The sequence below is a fragment of the Parasteatoda tepidariorum genome, chromosome 7 (assembly GCF_982258835.1).
Source record: "Parasteatoda tepidariorum strain Cologne lab strain chromosome 7, Ptep-v5.0, whole genome shotgun sequence".
In the NCBI taxonomy this organism is placed as follows: domain Eukaryota; kingdom Metazoa; phylum Arthropoda; class Arachnida; order Araneae; family Theridiidae; genus Parasteatoda; species Parasteatoda tepidariorum.
Window position 1 is genome coordinate 55,354,921 of NC_141761.1, and position 19,542 is coordinate 55,374,462.

The 19,542-nt window shown below is 27.2% G+C and overlaps 1 protein-coding gene across 1 annotated transcript in view; it reads left to right on the forward strand.

Moving 5' to 3' along the window:
* The first annotated feature begins 4,754 nt into the window (after nucleotides 1–4,754).
* LOC107439859 (uncharacterized) overlaps nucleotides 4,755–19,542 on the forward strand; it is a 111,338-nt gene continuing 96,550 nt past the window's right edge. The window contains exons 1-3 of the mRNA XM_016052590.3: nucleotides 4,755–4,798; nucleotides 11,366–11,557; nucleotides 12,750–12,908. Coding sequence (XP_015908076.1) covers nucleotides 11,375–11,557; nucleotides 12,750–12,908 — 342 coding nt within the window. The 5' untranslated portion in view covers nucleotides 4,755–4,798; nucleotides 11,366–11,374. The remainder of the gene's footprint in view (nucleotides 4,799–11,365; nucleotides 11,558–12,749; nucleotides 12,909–19,542) is intronic.

Here is a 19,542-nt window from a genome sequence, read left to right on the forward strand (position 1 = left end):
AGATTCCTTAGATTTAGAATTATCATCCGTTACCTTACCGGATATGGTATCTCAAAAAAATAATATATATATATATATATATATATATATATATATATATATATATATATATATATATATATATATATATATATATATATATATATATATATATATATATATATATATATATATATATATATATATATATGTACAATATATATACAAATTTAATTAATAATTTGCCTATGAATATTTATTGTCCCACAATTTTCAGTTTAAAGTATAGAAAGAAGCTTACAAGTTGTTTATTAATCAATATTTTTTTTACTTTACTTTTTTGAGAAAATGTTTGCACAGTGATTGTCTTTTAGTGTGTTTTTAATTATTTTTTATAAGCTACAAATTTTTCTCTTATTTTGATAATGAGTGAGTATTACTTTTTGAAATACACACTTAAAATAGTATAAGAGAGTAATTTAAAAATTGTTGATATTCAAATTCATTTTTTACACAATATTACACATTTGATAAATTTTGACTTCGTTAAGTGAGTGCCGTTTCGAAACTCATGGCTCCTTTTTCTAAAAGGAAGCACCCTACCATTTTTTATTCCTAGAGAATTCTGGAATTCTATCAGCTATAATTCGCTACATATTCCGAAAAGTGCCACTATTTATCTGAGCAGTTTATAATTATTCTTTTTATTTTCTTTTTAAAATGGCCTCAAATTATTATTTTGCAGTTGGCAAACTAATGACATAAACTCTATATTTTGAGAATGATATAAACTCGATATTTTTTAGATATAAACTCTATATTTCTCCTATCCTTTGCGTTTTTAACTTAAATTACCATTTTTACCTTCCATTTTTTATTCCTGGAGAGAATTCTGGAATTCTATCAGCTATTAGCTATAATCCGCTACATATTCCAAAAAGTGCCACTATTTATCTGAGCAGGTTATAATTATTCTTTTTATTTTCTTTTTAAAATGGTCTCAAATTATTATTTTGCAGTTGGCAAACTAATGACATCAACTCTATATTTTGAGAATGATATAAACTCGATATTTTTTAGATATAAACTCTATATTTCTCCTATCCTTTGCGTTTTTAACTTTAATTGCCATTTTTACCTGCCATTTTTTATTCCTGGAGAGAATTCTGGAATTCTATCAACTATTAGCTATAATCCGCTACATATTCAGAAAAGTGCCACTATTTAACTGAGCAGGTTATAATTATTCTTTTTATTTTCTTTTTAAAATTGTCTCAAATTATTATTTTGCTGTTGGCAAACTAATGACATAAACTCTATATTTTGAGAATGATATAAACTCTATATTTCTCCTATCCTTTGCGTTTTTAACTTAAACAGTTTTAAAAATTTGTGAAAGTCTTATTCTCGGAAATAATTGTTTTTCAATTACTTAATCGACAGTATATATTTAAAAGTTATACAATTGGTGCTTGTCACGGAAACTCTGTGTTGCTTACAAATAATTTACGAACGATTTCCTGGGATGACTTGTTGGTGTGTTTTAAATGTTTTTCAGAGAAAACACGCACAGTGAAAACTATTTTCGATATTATCCTCACATTTCTCAAGTTCGTTAAAATGGGCGTGTCTCAAAACGTATCGTCTTTTCCTAAAATCCCCCAGTATCTAATAAAGAATTTATAGCCCTCTTCGTGGCCAAGTATGTTCTTAGACGCCAGACCCTGTGTAAAATAAATTATAAGTCGTTAAAAAGTCGCCAAACGATGTCAGTTTTTTATATATTTTTCTAACGTTTATTTGCATTGGCTACATTTTAGAGTTTTGTTTTAAAACATATTCGTTGTTTCATTTCCGTATCCACGTGGATACGGTTGAAAACAATTCCAAAGAATAGCGTGTGCTTTCTCAAAATAATTGCACCAACACGTTTATTTTTACTTTTAAGTTTGAAATACGTTTATTTCATTTTATGATTTGACAGCGTTTTTTTCCCCCTAACTTATCCATGTAGTTTCTTTTATTGGTTACTTTAGAGTCGATGGTTAATTTTTAAAACATCTACATAAATGCATGCGTGATTGTCGAGCAGTAATTTTTTCCATCAAAATTTACATATTTTTTTTCGTCCCATTTTTATCTGTATTGTCTGGGCGCCTTTAAGTTTCAAAGAAGTTTAAAATCAATCAAAACTCCATTTTTTTACCGCTGAATTTTATCATCGAATCTCTTTAAAACGCTGTGTCAAACATTAATCATTTTGAAATGCACGAAATTTGAACATTTTAATCATTTTATATTCATAAAAAGAGGGAAAATATTGTAGCTTAAAATTAGCTATTTTCTTTTTTCCAGCTACACTTTGAGCTCTTTAAAATCATTTTGTAAAGTAAGTGCGTTTTCAAAATTACACAAATGTTACTTGCAAATATTAAGTCCAAAGTTCATATGCGTTTTCACCGAGCTCAAATTTATATATATTTTTAAATATTTTATTTCTTTTTATTAATAATAAATTAAAAAATTTTTTAAAAAAATAATACAAAATCTCTTTTTAAAAATAAGCACGTTTTGTGAAATACAAATAATATTCTAAAATTTGACATTCTACTTTGTGATTCTACTACATATTCTACTTTGTGAAAATTTCATTCCTTTTACAATTTTTAAATGTATGATGACGGATCATTTATAAAATCTGAATGTCTTTTTCAAAGAAACTTTTAATACTAAATATTAGAATCATCGAACGCCGACCAGGTGGCCGAGTGGTTAGCGTGCCTGACTGCGGAGCCATTGGACGCGGGTTTGAATCCTGCTCAGGGCATGGATGTTTCTTTCTTTCTCTGTGTTCTATGTCCTTTCCTCTTTGTGTGAATGTGACCCGCCCTATAAACGGGTGTGTGTTTGTGTGACGTGGGCGACGCTGCTCCACTGCCGTGGCTTCGTCACAGGTGCCCACTGGGTAACGAGAAGAGAGTAGCAGTTCTGGCATTTCTGTGGCCAATGGGACAAACCCCAAGTGCCCGCCAATAAAAAAAAAGTGAAAAGAAAAAGAATTACCGAACGCATGCCTTCAATAATCTTAACATTCTACTCTCATTTCGTAGAGTTGACGAAACAAAATTTTTATCGTATTCTGCCGTTTATTAATCAGATAAATAAAATTTATTTTTATTGTGGCATTAGATTTTTTACTTGTTTGCCCCTTGCGTTGTCTATTTTTTCCATGATTACTTTAGATGATTATTTTATTTTAGAAAATTGCATATTACTACAAATATGCTGTTCTATGTTAATAATACTGGGATCATTTGCACCTGTACCAACAGCTGCTAATAAAATCGAAATGTGAACATCACCGGACTCCTATCTACTTTCAAATTTAATTTGCCAATGCGAAAGAATTTCTAATTAGTGTATCGAAAATAGTTGAAACATGATAAAACAATTTTGTAGTAAAATTCTTAAAAATTAGGTGGAATACATAAAAAAAATGAAGCAAAAATGTAAAGATGTTAATTTTTAAAAGCTTTATTTTTACTATAGCTCAATAAAGTAAAACAAACAGATTCATGAAAAAAAAGTAATTGTATTTTGATACATATTCGCCAGACGATTTCGAGAGGCCCTTGAAATATTGGAGCCTCCTACACTGTAAAAAATTTGGAGTATAGTTGTCATCATTTTTAGGTTTGAGGTAAACTAACATTTTTTACAGTGCATGTAGTCACATTTTTCACTTTTATAGCTTTAATTACTTATTTATTAATTTTTTGTTAGTTGCTTTACAAATAATAAGCGTTAGAAACAATTTAAAACGTCATTGCAAAAATATTTCGTTTAAAAAACAAACACATTTTTAGCAATATATTCACTCTAATTCTTTCAAGCAATTGTTATTTTTGACAATTGTTTTTTGTCCAATAATTACAATTTTTTACTTAAAAACGTTTTAAGTTTACCACAAATGTATTTAGTTTACCGCAAAAATGATGGCAGTGTAGGAAAACTGATGACTTAGAAGCCCTTTGAGGCTTTCGTCTATTTTATTGAAATAGATTATATGATTGTTTTTTCGAATTTCGTTCCTAAAAAGGGAAAAACTCAACATTTTTCTATTACAGCCGAAATCGCTTATAACTAACTTAGCTCTGATTTAAAGAGAATCCGGATTTAGCCAAGAAATCGAAAATACTTGGTTGGTAAAATGTTCAGACTACTGGACAATAGCAACCAAACCTCAGTTTTAGCGAGCAATATTTTTGTGATTTATAAAAGTTCTTCTTAATTCCACCTCTGCTGCTCAGCTAATCTCATTTTAGAAAAAATTCTCATTGATGTTTTTCGGATCACTGGGTTCTTTTTTAATTTCTGCGATGTTTTTTCATGTCATGGGTCTTTTCAAAGAACAATGCAACAAAGAGACAGTAAGAAAGTTAATGTAAAATAACTAACCTTTTTTCTACGGTATACAGATAATAATAAACTAATTACTGCATTTATAATTTGGAAAGTATGTATGATTTTATATGCAACTAATATTAATAATGTTATTTCAAGCTCTATGCTGCTTTTAGATTAGCTTTGATAAAAATAAACTAAGTATGTAATACATTTATAATTTAGAAAGTATGTATGATGTTATATACAACTAATATTATTAATGTTATTTCAAGTTCTATGCAGCTTGCGTTAATAAAAATAAACTAATCATATAATGCATTTATAATTTAGAAAGTGTGTATGAATTTTTGAAATTTTTTTTTTCAGGAGTCCGCTTTTAACAAGCAAATATTTCGGTTCGTTCTCACTCCTTGTAATAAAATTCGACTATATTATTATTTTTATTTCATGTTCAGTGTAGATTTTAGATTTAGAGCTTTTAAATTTCAATAATGTGCTCAAAAATTCTTCTTAAAGAATCATTTAAAAAAATATATATTTTACTAATTATATTGTTTTTATTTCTATGAATAATTTTCTTGTCCAGAGCTCTTTGAACTGCCTTCAGAAGTCATTATTAAGTTATCATCGCTCTAAATTTAATAGAAACGAAGTTCTTGAACTTTAAATATTCAAAATAAACTTCTTAAAAAATTGAAATTTTTATAACTAATTCAAAACTATTGTCCTTTAATTATCACTGACCCCGGAATCTCTATTGTCTTTAAAATACAGGAATTATATCTAAATGGTAATAATATTAACTTTAAGAATTAATAAATAAAGAGATTGTAAAGAAAATACTATTTTAAAGGTTTGTAACGAAAAAGGCACTTTAATTTCTCGCATGAAATAAACAAAACGAGGAACTGAAAATAATTATTTGTTTTAATCGATAATTATGCATTCACAAATCCTTTGAGAAATTAAAGCTTCGTTAATTCGATTAATGAATAAATATAAAATTAATTAGTGCTCAAAATTTTAATTAAAAGTAAAAATTTATTATCGTGTTTTGACTTAATTTTATCTATTTATACGAATTTTCATAAAATTTCAGTTACAGAATATTAAAACTAAGGTTTACTAAATGACGAGAAACAATTTGTTGTTATTTTAACTTCTAGGAAACATTGATTTAATGTTGATTTATTTTTTCATTAATAAAATTCATAAAATGCTTTTTTAATAAGGTTAAGGTAGCAACCGGTGTATTTTTAAAGAAAGCGATGAATAATTAATAAACAAATACGAAAATGATGTCTTAGAATATTAAATTTACTAGAACCTTAGTTTATTGCTTTTCGTATCTTTCAATTAAACGAACGTTTTAAAATTTTACCGTTTCCTACAAAATTCCGTGTAGGTTGTGTCCTTAAATGTGTTTATAATTAGACAGTGCAATTGTCTCCAGAAGTTCAATTTAACTCGAAATGCAAATGAATATTCATTTGATTGCATTAGCATATTCAATTATTAAGAGTTCCTTTCCTCTACATTATAAATACATCAGACGTATATTAAATAAATTCAATTGAATTCTTAATATGTAAATTTTCTTTTACATTTCTTTGCACATTATATTGAGGAACCCATATCGTAGTCAATTAGTTTAAATTCTTATTTTAATTTAGATTTCAATTAGGAAAATAAAAATGTATAATTTGCTAAAAGGGGTATTGGGTCAAATTTATGGTAAAAAAATTAAGTGAATAAAATTGCCTAATTTTGTACGAGCAGCAAGGACAAACCGGTTAATTGTTAATTCCATTTTCGTATGTCCTCTTAGCACAAAAAAAAACTTATTTTTTCTGTAGAATAATTCGTTACCAAATTTTTTATAATTATTGATCAACAAAATTTATAGCTGAGAATTTTGAGAAATATTTCAAAAATACATACTGAAAAAAAAGTATGATTAAAACTTCCAGTATATGGTTAAACTTACTTATGGTTATGGTTGTTTCCAACTCTATGGGAACAGTAAATAGCAATTGTTATTTTTACAGAAGCGCTTTGGTAATGACTTTCAGTAAAATTAACAATAAAATATGTTTTTTTTACTATACTTTTTAGTAGTAAATGTGGTAGGTTTTGTTGCTTCTATCACAATAACTTTGCCGTTATTATAAATACAATTTACTTCTCAGTTTTGTATTTTTACTAAATATGTGGTAATTATACTATAATTTTGAAAATTAGAATTTTCTGTAAACCGTTACTATACGAAAGAAAAAATTAACTATTAGTGAATGGATTAAGCACCGCATACTTTTTATTACCAGAATAATAAGGTTTTTTTTTTTAATAACCAGAAATCGCATTACCAAACAAATATTTTCTTTGCGCACCATATAAAATCATCTGATTTAGAATATTGCTTTTTTTTAATAATTGTTTTTTCGAATAATTTAAGATATTTTTATGGCACAAATAGATTCATGCAAAAGTTTTAAGTTCTTTAGAATTTAAATGCAAGTTTTACCATGTTCTCTGTAAAAAATATCTTTCATAATTTCCTTTCACATGGGCGAATAACTAAATTACTAATCATTTATTTTGTTTTTAAAAATTCTCTTCCTTTCACTAATTATCTTATTGTTGATTATTGCTGTATCAGTTGAAAATTTAAACCAAAACTTTAAAATTACTGAAAGATTTAAGATTTTTAATTTGAAAACTAATTTGAAAAATTTGTTTCATTTTAAATCAGAAGCGAACATTATAAAATAACAAACATAAAATTTTTTCGAAATAAGGAAAATCAAATTTGAAAACCATTTTAAATGAAAAATAAATAATCGAACTGGAAAAAAAGAAATATAAATTCTTTTTTTTTATTTGTCTTGCTAGGTACACTGTTTCGGATCAAATTAAGATGCAAATTACTGACATTCTGTGTGCAGTATCCGTATAATCTCTTTTACACAAAATTTTATACCGTAATTTTATTATTTATTAAATTACAGTGATTCAGGAATTTTACAATAAATATTAATATAAAAATTTTGGTATATCAGATTTTTTTATTCTGGTAAGTTTTACTGTAATTTCCAAAATTTTTTTAAAAAATTATGCCTTCTCTTTAGGTACGTTTCTGGATCGTAAATTAAAGAATTTTTGAGCAATAAAATAAAAACACGTTATTATTGTAATTATCTAAAATTTTCTCTTTGATAAATTTGAAATCAGTTTTCAGTTTTAATTTTTAATTAGTTGACGTAAAAATGCATCATATAAAAGTTAAATGTGAAAGTATATTTTAAAAAAAATTACAAGTTTCTTTTTCTCTTTTTTAAAGTTCATAATATATATATTTTAAAAAGGGAGGCAGGTTGGAATATTTTTTCAGAAAAGTAGACAGAAACATAATTAAAAGTAAAATTTAAAAAATCTTATTAAACATGATTTTTTTTTAAAAAAAAATTAAAGGCTTTAACAGCATTTTTTTTAAAAAAAGAAGACTTGACTTGTAAAAGAAATCGTTAGTTTTTAATGTGCTAAAAACAAATAAATATATTTCTAATTTTTTTTCTTCTTCTGAAAATGTTTTTTTTAATTCTGTAAATTTTGTAATGTTCAAAAGATACTTAAATAATATGAATTTTTCTACTATTTCAGTTTTTCAAACTTTAAAAATACAAAAAATATCGATCAATAAAAAAAAATATTTTTAGAAACTTTCAATAGATTTTTAGGTATTTTCAAGTAATTTCTTCCTTATTTCTCTTTCTTATTTTTTTAAACTGCATGGAAAAGCAGAATTTTTAAAAACATTAAATGGCGAAAAATAAAATATTCGAAACTAAAATATGAAAAAAAAAAATTTTTCTTTTCAACTATTAAAATTAGTTTTATCTATTATTTTTATATTTAAAAATGCTTGAGGTAAATGAACAAAAATACAAGCTTGAAATTAAAAAATGTTCAAATAAACAATACTTTCTTTCTTTTTAAAGTTTAAAAAAAAATTCGATAAAAAGTGAAAAAAGCATGTACTATATTCAAAATTATCTAAACAAAATCTCTTTTTCTTACTATGCTTTTAAATATTTATATCATTATTGCCATGTTTTATTGTTCAAGAGTTGAATAAACACGCATATACTCTTCTGAAAATTACAGTGCGCCAACTTTTCATATCTGACAATATTTAGTGTTTAAATCCATTAAACATTGCACTATAATTAGCCATTTTCATTTTGAAAACTCTGAATAAGAAACATCAATAAATATTTCATTTCCCCGTAAAACTGTGAACCAAATAACATATGTTTTCAATTGCTTACATTGTTTTCAACTACGAATGTAATTGTTGTTTACCGAATATATATGTTTGCAGAGTTCGTTTTTAGATAAACCAATTTGGGTTTCATCTAGCTCACTTATTGGTTTTGAGAATATTTTTACAATAAAGTTTTGTTTCCGAAGAGCCAATTATTCCCCATTAAAATGATATACTTATGCAATCGCATTTATTGGACCTTTTGTTTCGTTTCTATTGTAAAAAACTTTGTAGTTGTGAAGTTTCCTGAAAGATGCAGTTGACAGAATGCTTTACTTTACTGTATTTTACTTTATTGTATAGATTCTGTTGTTCTATTTATTTTACTGCTAACTGTTCTCAAAGTTATAATTGTTTTGATGAAATAATCAATAGGAGGAATTATATAATATTTAATATTAATCTTCTGTAGCAATTTAATTTAAAGGAATATTAGTAAATGCGTGCTTCTTAAATAAAGAATACTTTTATCTGGACAAAGATTTTTTAATAATAATTGTCCAGAATAGTAATTATTTTAATTTTGTTTTGTTTCTATTGTAAAAAACTTTGTAGTTGTTGAAGTTTCATGAAATATGCAGTTGACAGAATGCTTTACTGTATTTTACTTTATTGTATAGATTCTGTTGTTCTATTTATTTTACTGCTAACTGTTCTCAAAGTTATAATTGTTTTGATGAAATAATCAATAGCAGAAATTATATAATATTTAATATTCATCTTCTGCAGCAATTTAATTTAAAGGAATATTAGTAGATGCGTCCTTCGTGATGCGTAGATTCGTGATAAAGAATACTCTAATACTGGACAATTATTTATTATCTAAAGAATACTGGACAATTATTTTTTTAATACTGATTCTTAATAATGTGTTCTCAAGCACATGATAAAACGCAAGTTGTTTTAAATCAGGGTTGGCAATAAAACTGAAATGAGCTAATGACATCATCTTCTTTTTTTTTTAGAAAAAAAGATAAAATTGGTTTTTTTTTTCAGAAAATATCTGCCTTATTTCTCGCGAAAATAATTCATACAATAAATAAGCAATACAAGTCTTAAAAATAATTCAGTGTTTTAAAATTACTTACTGAGATAATTCAGTATATTTCAATCCTAAGGTTTTCTAAACTGTATGAAATTCCGTAATTTTGTTAATCTATTTTCTGTAAATTTGTATGATCCCTTTTTAGAGCAAAAGCTCCCCTTTTGATTCTTTTTTTCCCTTCTTTCCTGTTCAAAAGCTTTCTGATCAGTTCCATTTTTAGAGCATCTTCAGCAAAAATAGTAAAGCTGACCGTTAAATTAAACACGAAGCATTCTACCTTATTCTACTTCCTACCTTATTCTACTTTCCTTTCTACCTTATTTTAATAAAGCAAATACTTATATTTCACACTATTACAATTTTAATGTATCGAGAATTTTAAAGTAAGAGTCATACAAAATTTAATAATTTTATTTCTGCATAAAATTATACAGTTTATGGTGATTCTAGTGATTTTATAATTGAAGACATTTTTATTTATTCTTTATTTACCTATACTTTATCAAAAATTATTTTTACTTATGGTTATGATTAAAGAAATTAAATTATAAAAAGATAAAATATATAATTTTTTTTATTCTAAATCATTCTAAATTCAAATTGTTTCTTAACCAAACCTAGGTTTAGCATTTTGTATTATCGTAATAAATTACTTTCATTATCACTTAGGTTTCAAATAACTTTATATTGCATCAGCCATCGATATTAAGCTTCCTTACTACAACATGACAATTATATTATTAAAATATGTAATTATATTATTATAGTTTTACGATAAGTATAACAACAATTTTGTATTAATGAAAATTATTTTGAAAATTTTTAATTTATTTTAGTTCTCAGAATTTTTTTCATATTGTGCATTTTTGCAGAAGCCTAAAATTAACGGCAATAATTTTAGCAATCCTTAAGTTGAAATCTGAAAGAAGAAAATAAATCTTATGCAAGCGATTTATTTCGTGATGCAATTCGCTTTGAATGAAAACGATAAAAACAGTACAGTTTATTTTTCTCAATTATGTTTTTTTTTTTTTTTTTTTTTTAAGTCAAGAATATTTTTATTTTACCAAATAATAATCCTAAAAAGCATTTCATATAGTGATTTAAAAATAAAATCGATTAATTTCTATCATGGAATAAAAAAAAATCTATATTGCATTCGTTTAATCCATTTATTCCAAAATGAGAATTGATTCTGAGTAAATGATTTTATAAATTGAAAGCGATTATTTTTTATTAAATTGCTATAGTTTAAGCATTTATGTTCACGTATCAAATGTTTATCTTTTAAACGTTTAAATATCGTTCAACGTTCGTTATCGTTATCGTTACCAATCGTTTTTGATTAATTTTTTACCTTAAATAAACTTTTGCATAACCATTGTCAATAAAATTTTAAAAAATTGCTTATCTTAAATTTTGGCGCTGCTGGCGCAAATTACAAAATCAAAAATGGGAACCATTGTTGTGCATATGCATTATTGTGCTTAATAATTATTTGTGCCTGCTAATTCGTCCCCCTTCTAAATGCAACAAATAAATTCTCTTATTGCAACAAATTTAGCTGTAACAACTATTTTCATTATTAACAAAACATTGTTTTGTTTTAGAAGCAAAATATGAAAAAGTCCAAATCTAAATCGAATACTAAGAAGAAGGAAAAAGTTTCAACTTTAAAGTTGAAAAAGAAAAGAAATAGTTCTCCCCATACTGAAGGAAGCTCAAAAATCATAAAGAAAGAACAAGTTCCTCGAAAATCTCGTTGGGAGGAGTCAGCAAAAGTTGATCAAGATTTAAAAAAAGTAATTTTATGAACTTTTTATCAAATTTTTTCAATGTATATAATTTGTAACGCAATTCTATTTCAGTAAATGAGCATGTTGTTCAGAAATTGTGCATATGTGAAAATGAAAATGTCAAGTTTGAAGTCCGGCATTCTAAGGAATATTTTTAGCATTTTATTGAACACTGAAACCTGGTTGCTGAAAGCAATTAAATATTTCACGTATTGCTAGGCATGGAATTTGTTTAAAAATTAATAAGATTTTACCGTTATTTATTCAAATAAAATTTGATAAATTTTTGCGTCGTGAATAAATTATTTTTGAAAACTTTTTTAAAGTTTTATTCCAAGAAATCTGAATGCTAGAAATTGTGTATTTTAACACGACGTTATTACACTTTAAATTTGATTCTTGAAAAATTACAGGCGATTGATCTTAATTTTATTTCTTCAAATTTACTTCTAATTCGTGAAATTTAAAAAATAATTATTGAATTGTAAGTATTTTTCTAAAAAGATTGGTTAGTTTGATTAAGTACATGCGAATAAAGTCAGAATTTTTTTTTTTAACAAAATGATCAAGAAAGGTTATTATATCGGCAAAAAATATGAGATAGCTCTATAAGCGAATATAATTGCCTATCTTTTTGCTAAAATAATACCATTAGAATAGTTTCGAGTCCTAAACTAAACATAAATAATAAGCTAAAATTAAACGAAAAAATAAAAATCTGAGCATAATCCCAATATTAACTTCACATTTATAGATTTTATTTAATGTTACTCTACCATTTATCTATATGATCTTATTTATATCTGTGTGTGATATATGTATATACATTTATATAATACCATTTTTATAGAAACAAATTATCAATTTATCGTATATCCCTTTTACTCCACCTGATTTTAACTGATTCCTTTAAACAAATGTGAATTCTTAAAATAGATTTTAATATTTTTGATATAAATGTTTTGTCAAATTTACAATTTTATTCAAAAAATAATTCAATTAGGTTTTAGATATTTAAAAAAAAATATTTTAAGATGCAATACATTGTTGTTTCTAACTTATTTTATTTTTGACTTAACATGGATTTAAATTAATACGTATTGAGCTTCATATAATAAATACAACCTGATCATTATTTTGTTCATCATAATTCTATTAGTAGCGATAAGTCGAGACCTCAATTTTTAATTATATTTAGACCGAAACTTCAGTTTTACCCATGAAGACGGAGAAAGAAGACGTTACAGAATCTCCTAGAATCAAGAGTTTGCTAGAGGACAAGAAGAAGCTAGTGGAGCAACTTTTCGTCACTGTTTCTGGAAAGACACTTGATGATTTAATCCCGGATTACTTGCGGGTAAGTAAAGGGAAAATCATATTTCTTTAGCGGGAGTTTCCCCTTTTTTTAAGTGGAAAGACGTAATTCAATGATCCTATCCTGCTTGAGCGTTTAAATTTAAACCAATTAAAGGTTTCCTAATCTCATCTTTCAACAATAAGTCTCTATGATTAATTTAGATAATTTCTGGAATGGACAATTTGTCGACGCAGAATTCTTAATTATGTTACAGGACACGTACTTGTTTCAGTATATTATTCTGATGTCTAAATATTAGTTTTAAAAAAAAGTCTATTAGTAACCTGATTTTGATCATTGGAAGGTAATTTAATAATTTTTGTTGTGTCATATTGTTGGTTCTGGAAAAATGTAGGATTGTTAAATGTTAAATAGTATCTTTTTCTCAAACCATTGATAGAATAGAGTGGTTCAGTAAACGCGAAGGTGTATTTTGTTTTCAATACATTCAAAGCAGCTTATATCATTCTAGTTAAGAACGCATATCTCCCCTAACGCACTGCGATGAGGTTCCGAGTTGAGGAAAAAATTTCGTTAGATATTTGAGAGTTCACGTTTCGTCACAAATCACGTGATATCGTAACAAAATGATACTCAATATTAACGAAATACAGGTTAAAGATACAATCGTCAAAAGTGAGGGTTTTATTTCCGAGAGTGTAATCTTTGAAAATCAGTGATTATATTAAATTTTGTTAGAAACAAAGTTTAAAGATAACAAATGGTATTTCTTTTTATTAAGACAAATACGCGTTTCGGTGACACATTGGTACACCTTCATCCATAGGATAATTTGCAAGGATAGTAAAACAGAGATGATTTAATATGTCTTACTAAAGAGATAAGTGTACAGTTTAAGGTCAAATATTAAATTGACAGGTAACACATTGGTACACCTTCATCCGGTGGTCATGGAGTTCGCCTCATACCAGAAAGATCCCACTATGAATGTAATTTATCTCTCTGTTTCATCTGTTCTTGTGTTGTTGAGGTGACATTAATCCACCTATATAGTACCTACGAAAAAGTGAAAAACAATGCTGCCCGTTAGATACCATCAGGCACTACACGTTTTGACTTTTGACGAAATTCATTTCCTTCGAAAAAAGGCGCGATAGTTATTTCGTCACTTTTAGCTAGCTCGAAGTTACTCGTCACTTTTAGCTAGCTCGATAGTTATTTCGTCACTTTTAGCTAGCTCGAAGTTACTCGTCACTTTTAGCTAGCTCGATAGTTATTTAGTCACTTTTAGCTAGCTTCTTAGGCTAGCTCGAAGCATGTATCATAAATTGGTTTCCTCAAAAACAAAGATTTCGTGTGATTTGAGTATCCATTTCTTACAGTGCAGCTTAACATTCATGGTTGTTCAAAAAACTATATGACTTTTCAATTTATTGACTGAAAAAAAAATCACAATAACTGTTTTATAAAATCATGGTAATGGATTTCATTTTCAAGTATAACTGACATAATGAAATAAATGACATATAAAATGAAGAAAAAAAAATTTTTTTCATACAAAATTATTTGGAAAAAAAAAGAGTTGACAAAGTTACAAAATAGTTATGAAAAATTTAAGAGAAATTTTCATGCAAAGTAGTGGGAGCGAAACTTTGACCTAAAGTTAGATTAATGGAATTACATTTGTACAACAATTTGTGTGATTACTTCTAACCTTACAATCTCTTTAGTTACTCAACTCAATCCAAACCTCTTCCATAGCGTGAAAATGTGTTAAAAGAAGCGTGCTGTAGAGCTGAACGATATTAGATTAAATATCATGATGTATCTATAGAAAATATAATGTTTCGTGATATATCGCAAAACTTTACAATAATTTACATTACTTTTAATCTGGTTAATATTTTCGTCTCCCAAAGGAAATTTGTCAAAATTCAATATAGTATTTTGTATTCAATAAGTATTCTCATCGATAATGCTCAAGACATTATTTACCGTTATGGATAATGTTTACGACATTATCGTGGTCGATATTTATCGTATATCAGATGTATATGTCTAATAGTCAAATATATTCACGATACATTTTAAGATTATTTTGTGAAATGTTTCTATCGTGAGATTTAGAAAATATCTATAATTCAATATTTCTCGATATATCGATTCCTGGACCAGCTCTGTGTGAAGAATAGTTTAATACGGAGTTTGTTTAATTAACCTGAAGCTATTAGTTTTGAAGCCAGATAACTTTTGACTTTCTAAAATTATCAAGTATTAAAATTAAAACGAAAATCTAAGTTAGAAATCTATTTTAATTTTCTGGTCGATGATTTTTAATAGTATGGAGATCTCAGCTTGTTCAAATTAACTTTCATACTCTGTTTTTAGATACATTAAAAACGTATTTTAAATTGAGTCGGTTTCGTTAAATAAGACAAGTAGTTTTTGTAAACTTACGTAGGGATAAGTAAATCTATAGTATTGTCCTTATTTTGTAATTTAGTGGAGTTAAAAACCGAGAAAAATTGCAGTTTGAAAAACCTCATCGATTTATAACTAGTCTGGAATAGACAAAAACATTGAATATTGCAAAATATATTTGTAAACAACAAATGAATAAATAAAGTTCATCTGACTGATACTATACGAATTGTGAAAAATTCCAGATCAAATTACGATGTGTAGCGGAAGTTTGGGTACATTATCCATAAAATCCATTTTTACCGTGAAATTCATTTTTACCGTAAAATATTATACCATAACTCTTACGGTAATATTAATATAACTAGAATAATTCGGAGATTTTACTGTCATTATTACTGTAAAAATTACGGTATATCAGAATTTTTTAGTTCCTTAAAATAATCCGGTAAAAATGGTTTTCACGGTAAAAAGTACCGGCATCCTTATTGCCGGTACTTTTTACCAGAATTGCATCCGGATTTTTTTACAGTGAGGGGACACACTTTTTCTTCATAAGATCAAGGTATTGTATTAAGCTTTAATGAAGTTATCTCACTTTAAATTTAGAGATTTTTTTAAAAGAATTGCAGGTGTATTTAAACTTTCGTTTTGTACTATTAATGATTTAGAAGTCTTATAAATCGTGTTTCATCATCGCTCTTTATTTTATATCTCGTCACTCAGCGAACTATAACTCTGTTGTTCCTGAAAAGACAGCAGAGAGACTTTATTTTCTTTTTTTGAAGAGAATACTCCTTTATTCTTTAAAGATAAACTTCAACACCTGAAAAGTAATGTCCATATTTATTCAGAGTCACTTTTAAGGACAGATTATGTTTGTTCAGAGACACGCATAGTCACCCTACTTGATGATCCTACCGATATTTAAGAAGAGGAAAAAATGTCTCCACCATGGTAGAGGCGAAATATACAATGAGGTTTAAACATTAATTGCGAATAGAAGATTTAATAAATTAAATAATAAAATCGAGTTCGCTGGTAATGATGTTAAATGTGAAGTTTGTCTCTCTGTCTGGATTTTCAAGGACACAAATATTTTTTCTATCAATTTTGATTGTTCAAATTTGATAGTCAAGTAACGGAAATACCGTGAATGAAAGTTTGGTTCTCGCCCCACTAGCTATCAAATACCTGTTGTGGTTGTTATTGTTTTTTTTATAATTCCACTTTATCGACAGCAGAGTCAAAATCAAGTCCATGAACCCATGATTTTTCAAACTATCAAAAATTACTTGTGTTGACTTGTGTTTGTTCGGGAAAACTTAAAAATTAGGCCAAACAACGTGTTTTGTTTGCAATAGAAAACTGTATACCAAATGCCTGGTTGTTCTTTTAAAGTTTTTCATTCAAATTAGTTTTTGCTGTAGTATTAAAATATAATGAAATAATTTATAACATTAAACTTGAATAAATATTATCATTTAATAAATAGCAAATTCTTAATTTAATATAAGAATTAGTAAAATAAAATAAAATGTTGAATCGTAACAATAGTTTGCATAAACCTAAAAATGAGGCCAAACAACGAGAGTTTTTGTTCACATGGAAAACTATATACCAAGTATGCGGTTCTTTTTCTTCTTCACTGGGTGGGCCTTGGATTTCTCTAGGAGTTTCCTCAGATTGTCCCTCTGTTTGGATACTGTCCTCCAGCTTTAGATTTTCAAAATGTTGATGTCCTTCTCAACACTGTCGATCCACCTAAGATGTGGACTTCGTCTTGTTCCCAAAGGTTTTGATACAAAATATTTTCTTCCAGTTTCGGTCTTCCTACTTTCTGAATAAATGTTCAGCCCATTTTAGTCTTTGTATTTTCATGTACTTGACAATACCAGGCTCCCTTAAGATTTTATACAGCTCTGAGTTAGTTCTTTTTCTCCATGAGCAGCTTACCTGAGTTTCACTACTAATACTTCGCAGTACCCTTCTTTTAAAATCTGATCTTAAATAGGTGAAGCAATCTACTTTTTCACTCTTGTATTCCTCAATTTCTAAGTGACTAATTTGGAGATCTGAATTTGGAGATCTGAATTTAAACACGGCATATACTTAGTCTTTTTTTCGTTCACTACTAAATTCATTGTCTTCGCCTTTCGTTTTAATACAATAAAGGCTTGTTTAAGAGCTTAGGTAGTCCGATCTACAATAATGATATCGTATGCATAGGTCAATAGGTGAACTGACTTACTAAAGATATTTCCTCTGGTGTTAATGTTAGACTCTCTGAAAACCTTTTCTAAGGCAATATTAAGAAATAGCCTAGCCAATGCTTCTTGACGTACGCCGTTTTTTATATCCAACTGTTCGGTCAGGTTACCCTGGATACGTATTTGTATCTTTGTTTCCTCAAAGGTTAGAGCCATCAGAGAAAGAAGTTTCTCTCGTATACCCAGTTCATGCATAGCTTCCAGAAGGAATTCCCCAATCATATGCAGTTTTGATGATGCAGACTATGAAAAAGTTATGAGTGTCAATTCTATATTTTCTTCACTTTTCTATAAGCTGCAGAAGATCTGCTCGACTGTCGATCTTCCCTTTCTAAACCCAAATTTATAATTGTCAAACATATTATCAACATATGTTGACAGACTGTCAAATAGAATTATAAAAATAAATAATAATAAGATGAACACAGAAGACTAAATCTTTTATAATTACAGCAGTCCAACACATCTGTACTGGACTATTTTCTTATGTATCATACAGATGGTACCTAATTTCCAATCCTCAAGAAAAGCTCCGTCGTTCCATATCATTTTAATTAAATCAAATAATATCAAGGCGCTGCTAGGTCCTGCAGTTTTAAGAAATTCTGACGGGATATCATCAGGACCAGGAGATTTATTATTTTTTAGTTCTTTATTGCAATTTATACCTCTACCGAAGAAGGTGGTTCAATGGTGTCATTGTTTTTCGTTATTGATGCACTTTTTTTTGGAAGAAAGATTGGCATTCAGCAATTCTTCAAAGCATTCCCTCCATCTATCAAGAATATCACATTTGTTACTAACAATGTTTCTATCTCTTCCTCTACAAAGTGTTCTTAGTTTGAAACTTTTCCGTCCAAGATTAATTTCATGAAAGAAAGCTCTGCTTTCTCCTTCTTCCTTAAGATGTTCAAAATTTTTTAGGAAATTTTCATAAAATTTTCTTTTTTTTTTCTATGTCTCTTTTTTTTAAATTCTTCTCACATTCCTCTACAACATTTCTTGTATGTCTTCCTTATAGCATATTTCTATATGCCCTATTTTTGTTTTCACTGGCATCCTTACAGTCCTGGTCAAACCAATCTTTCCTGTTGTTATTTTTGGTACACTGGCACCAGTTTCTGATATTACCATTTTGAGTGTCTTCCATTTTTCATCTGCACTCTTTATTTCTTCAAACTTCGCGTGATTCAACCGGGTTTCTATTTCAGTTTTATAATTCTGTTTTGTATTATATTCTTTAAAAAGATGTCGATTAAATTTTTTTTGTTTTCTCACCCTGATATTTTCGGGCATTAGAAATTCTTGTTCTCAGTTTCATAATTACAAGTGGTCCGAGTCAAAATTTTCCCCACGAAATGATCTTACATCCAGTATGTATGATGCAAGTCTTGTATTTATAAGGACATGATCAATTTGATTAAAAATGTCACCATTTGGTGAACTCCAAATAAATTTATGAATACGTTTATAGTGGAAAATAGAGCTGTCAACCACCATATTATGTTCAGTAGCAAAAGAAGACAAGTCCCTGGGTATTATTGTTGGTAACATCACTAATAATTGAGTAATAATTTATGTAATGTGTAGTAATAATTTATTACATAAAACTTTAATCAACATTATCACTTAATAGCAAATTCTTAACTTAATAAAGCAATCAATAAAATAATATTTAAAAAAATGCTGAGATGTAAGCAATATTTTAAATCGCATTTAAAATAACAAGTCATAATTTATTGCGCTGCAGTTTAAAAAATTATTTTAAGTGAAAAACAAATTATGGAAAAAATCCCCATAAATCATAACACACAAAATGTGATAGATCATCAGATAGCCTAGTTGATTCTTATTAATAATACTCAACTTAAATGAAAGCTGAAAAAAAAGCGAGAAAATGCCATTAAGAACAAAATTATAACCTAGTGTAACCTTTCCTAACACTTTTATTTATTTATTTATTTTTTAAAAAATAAATAAAT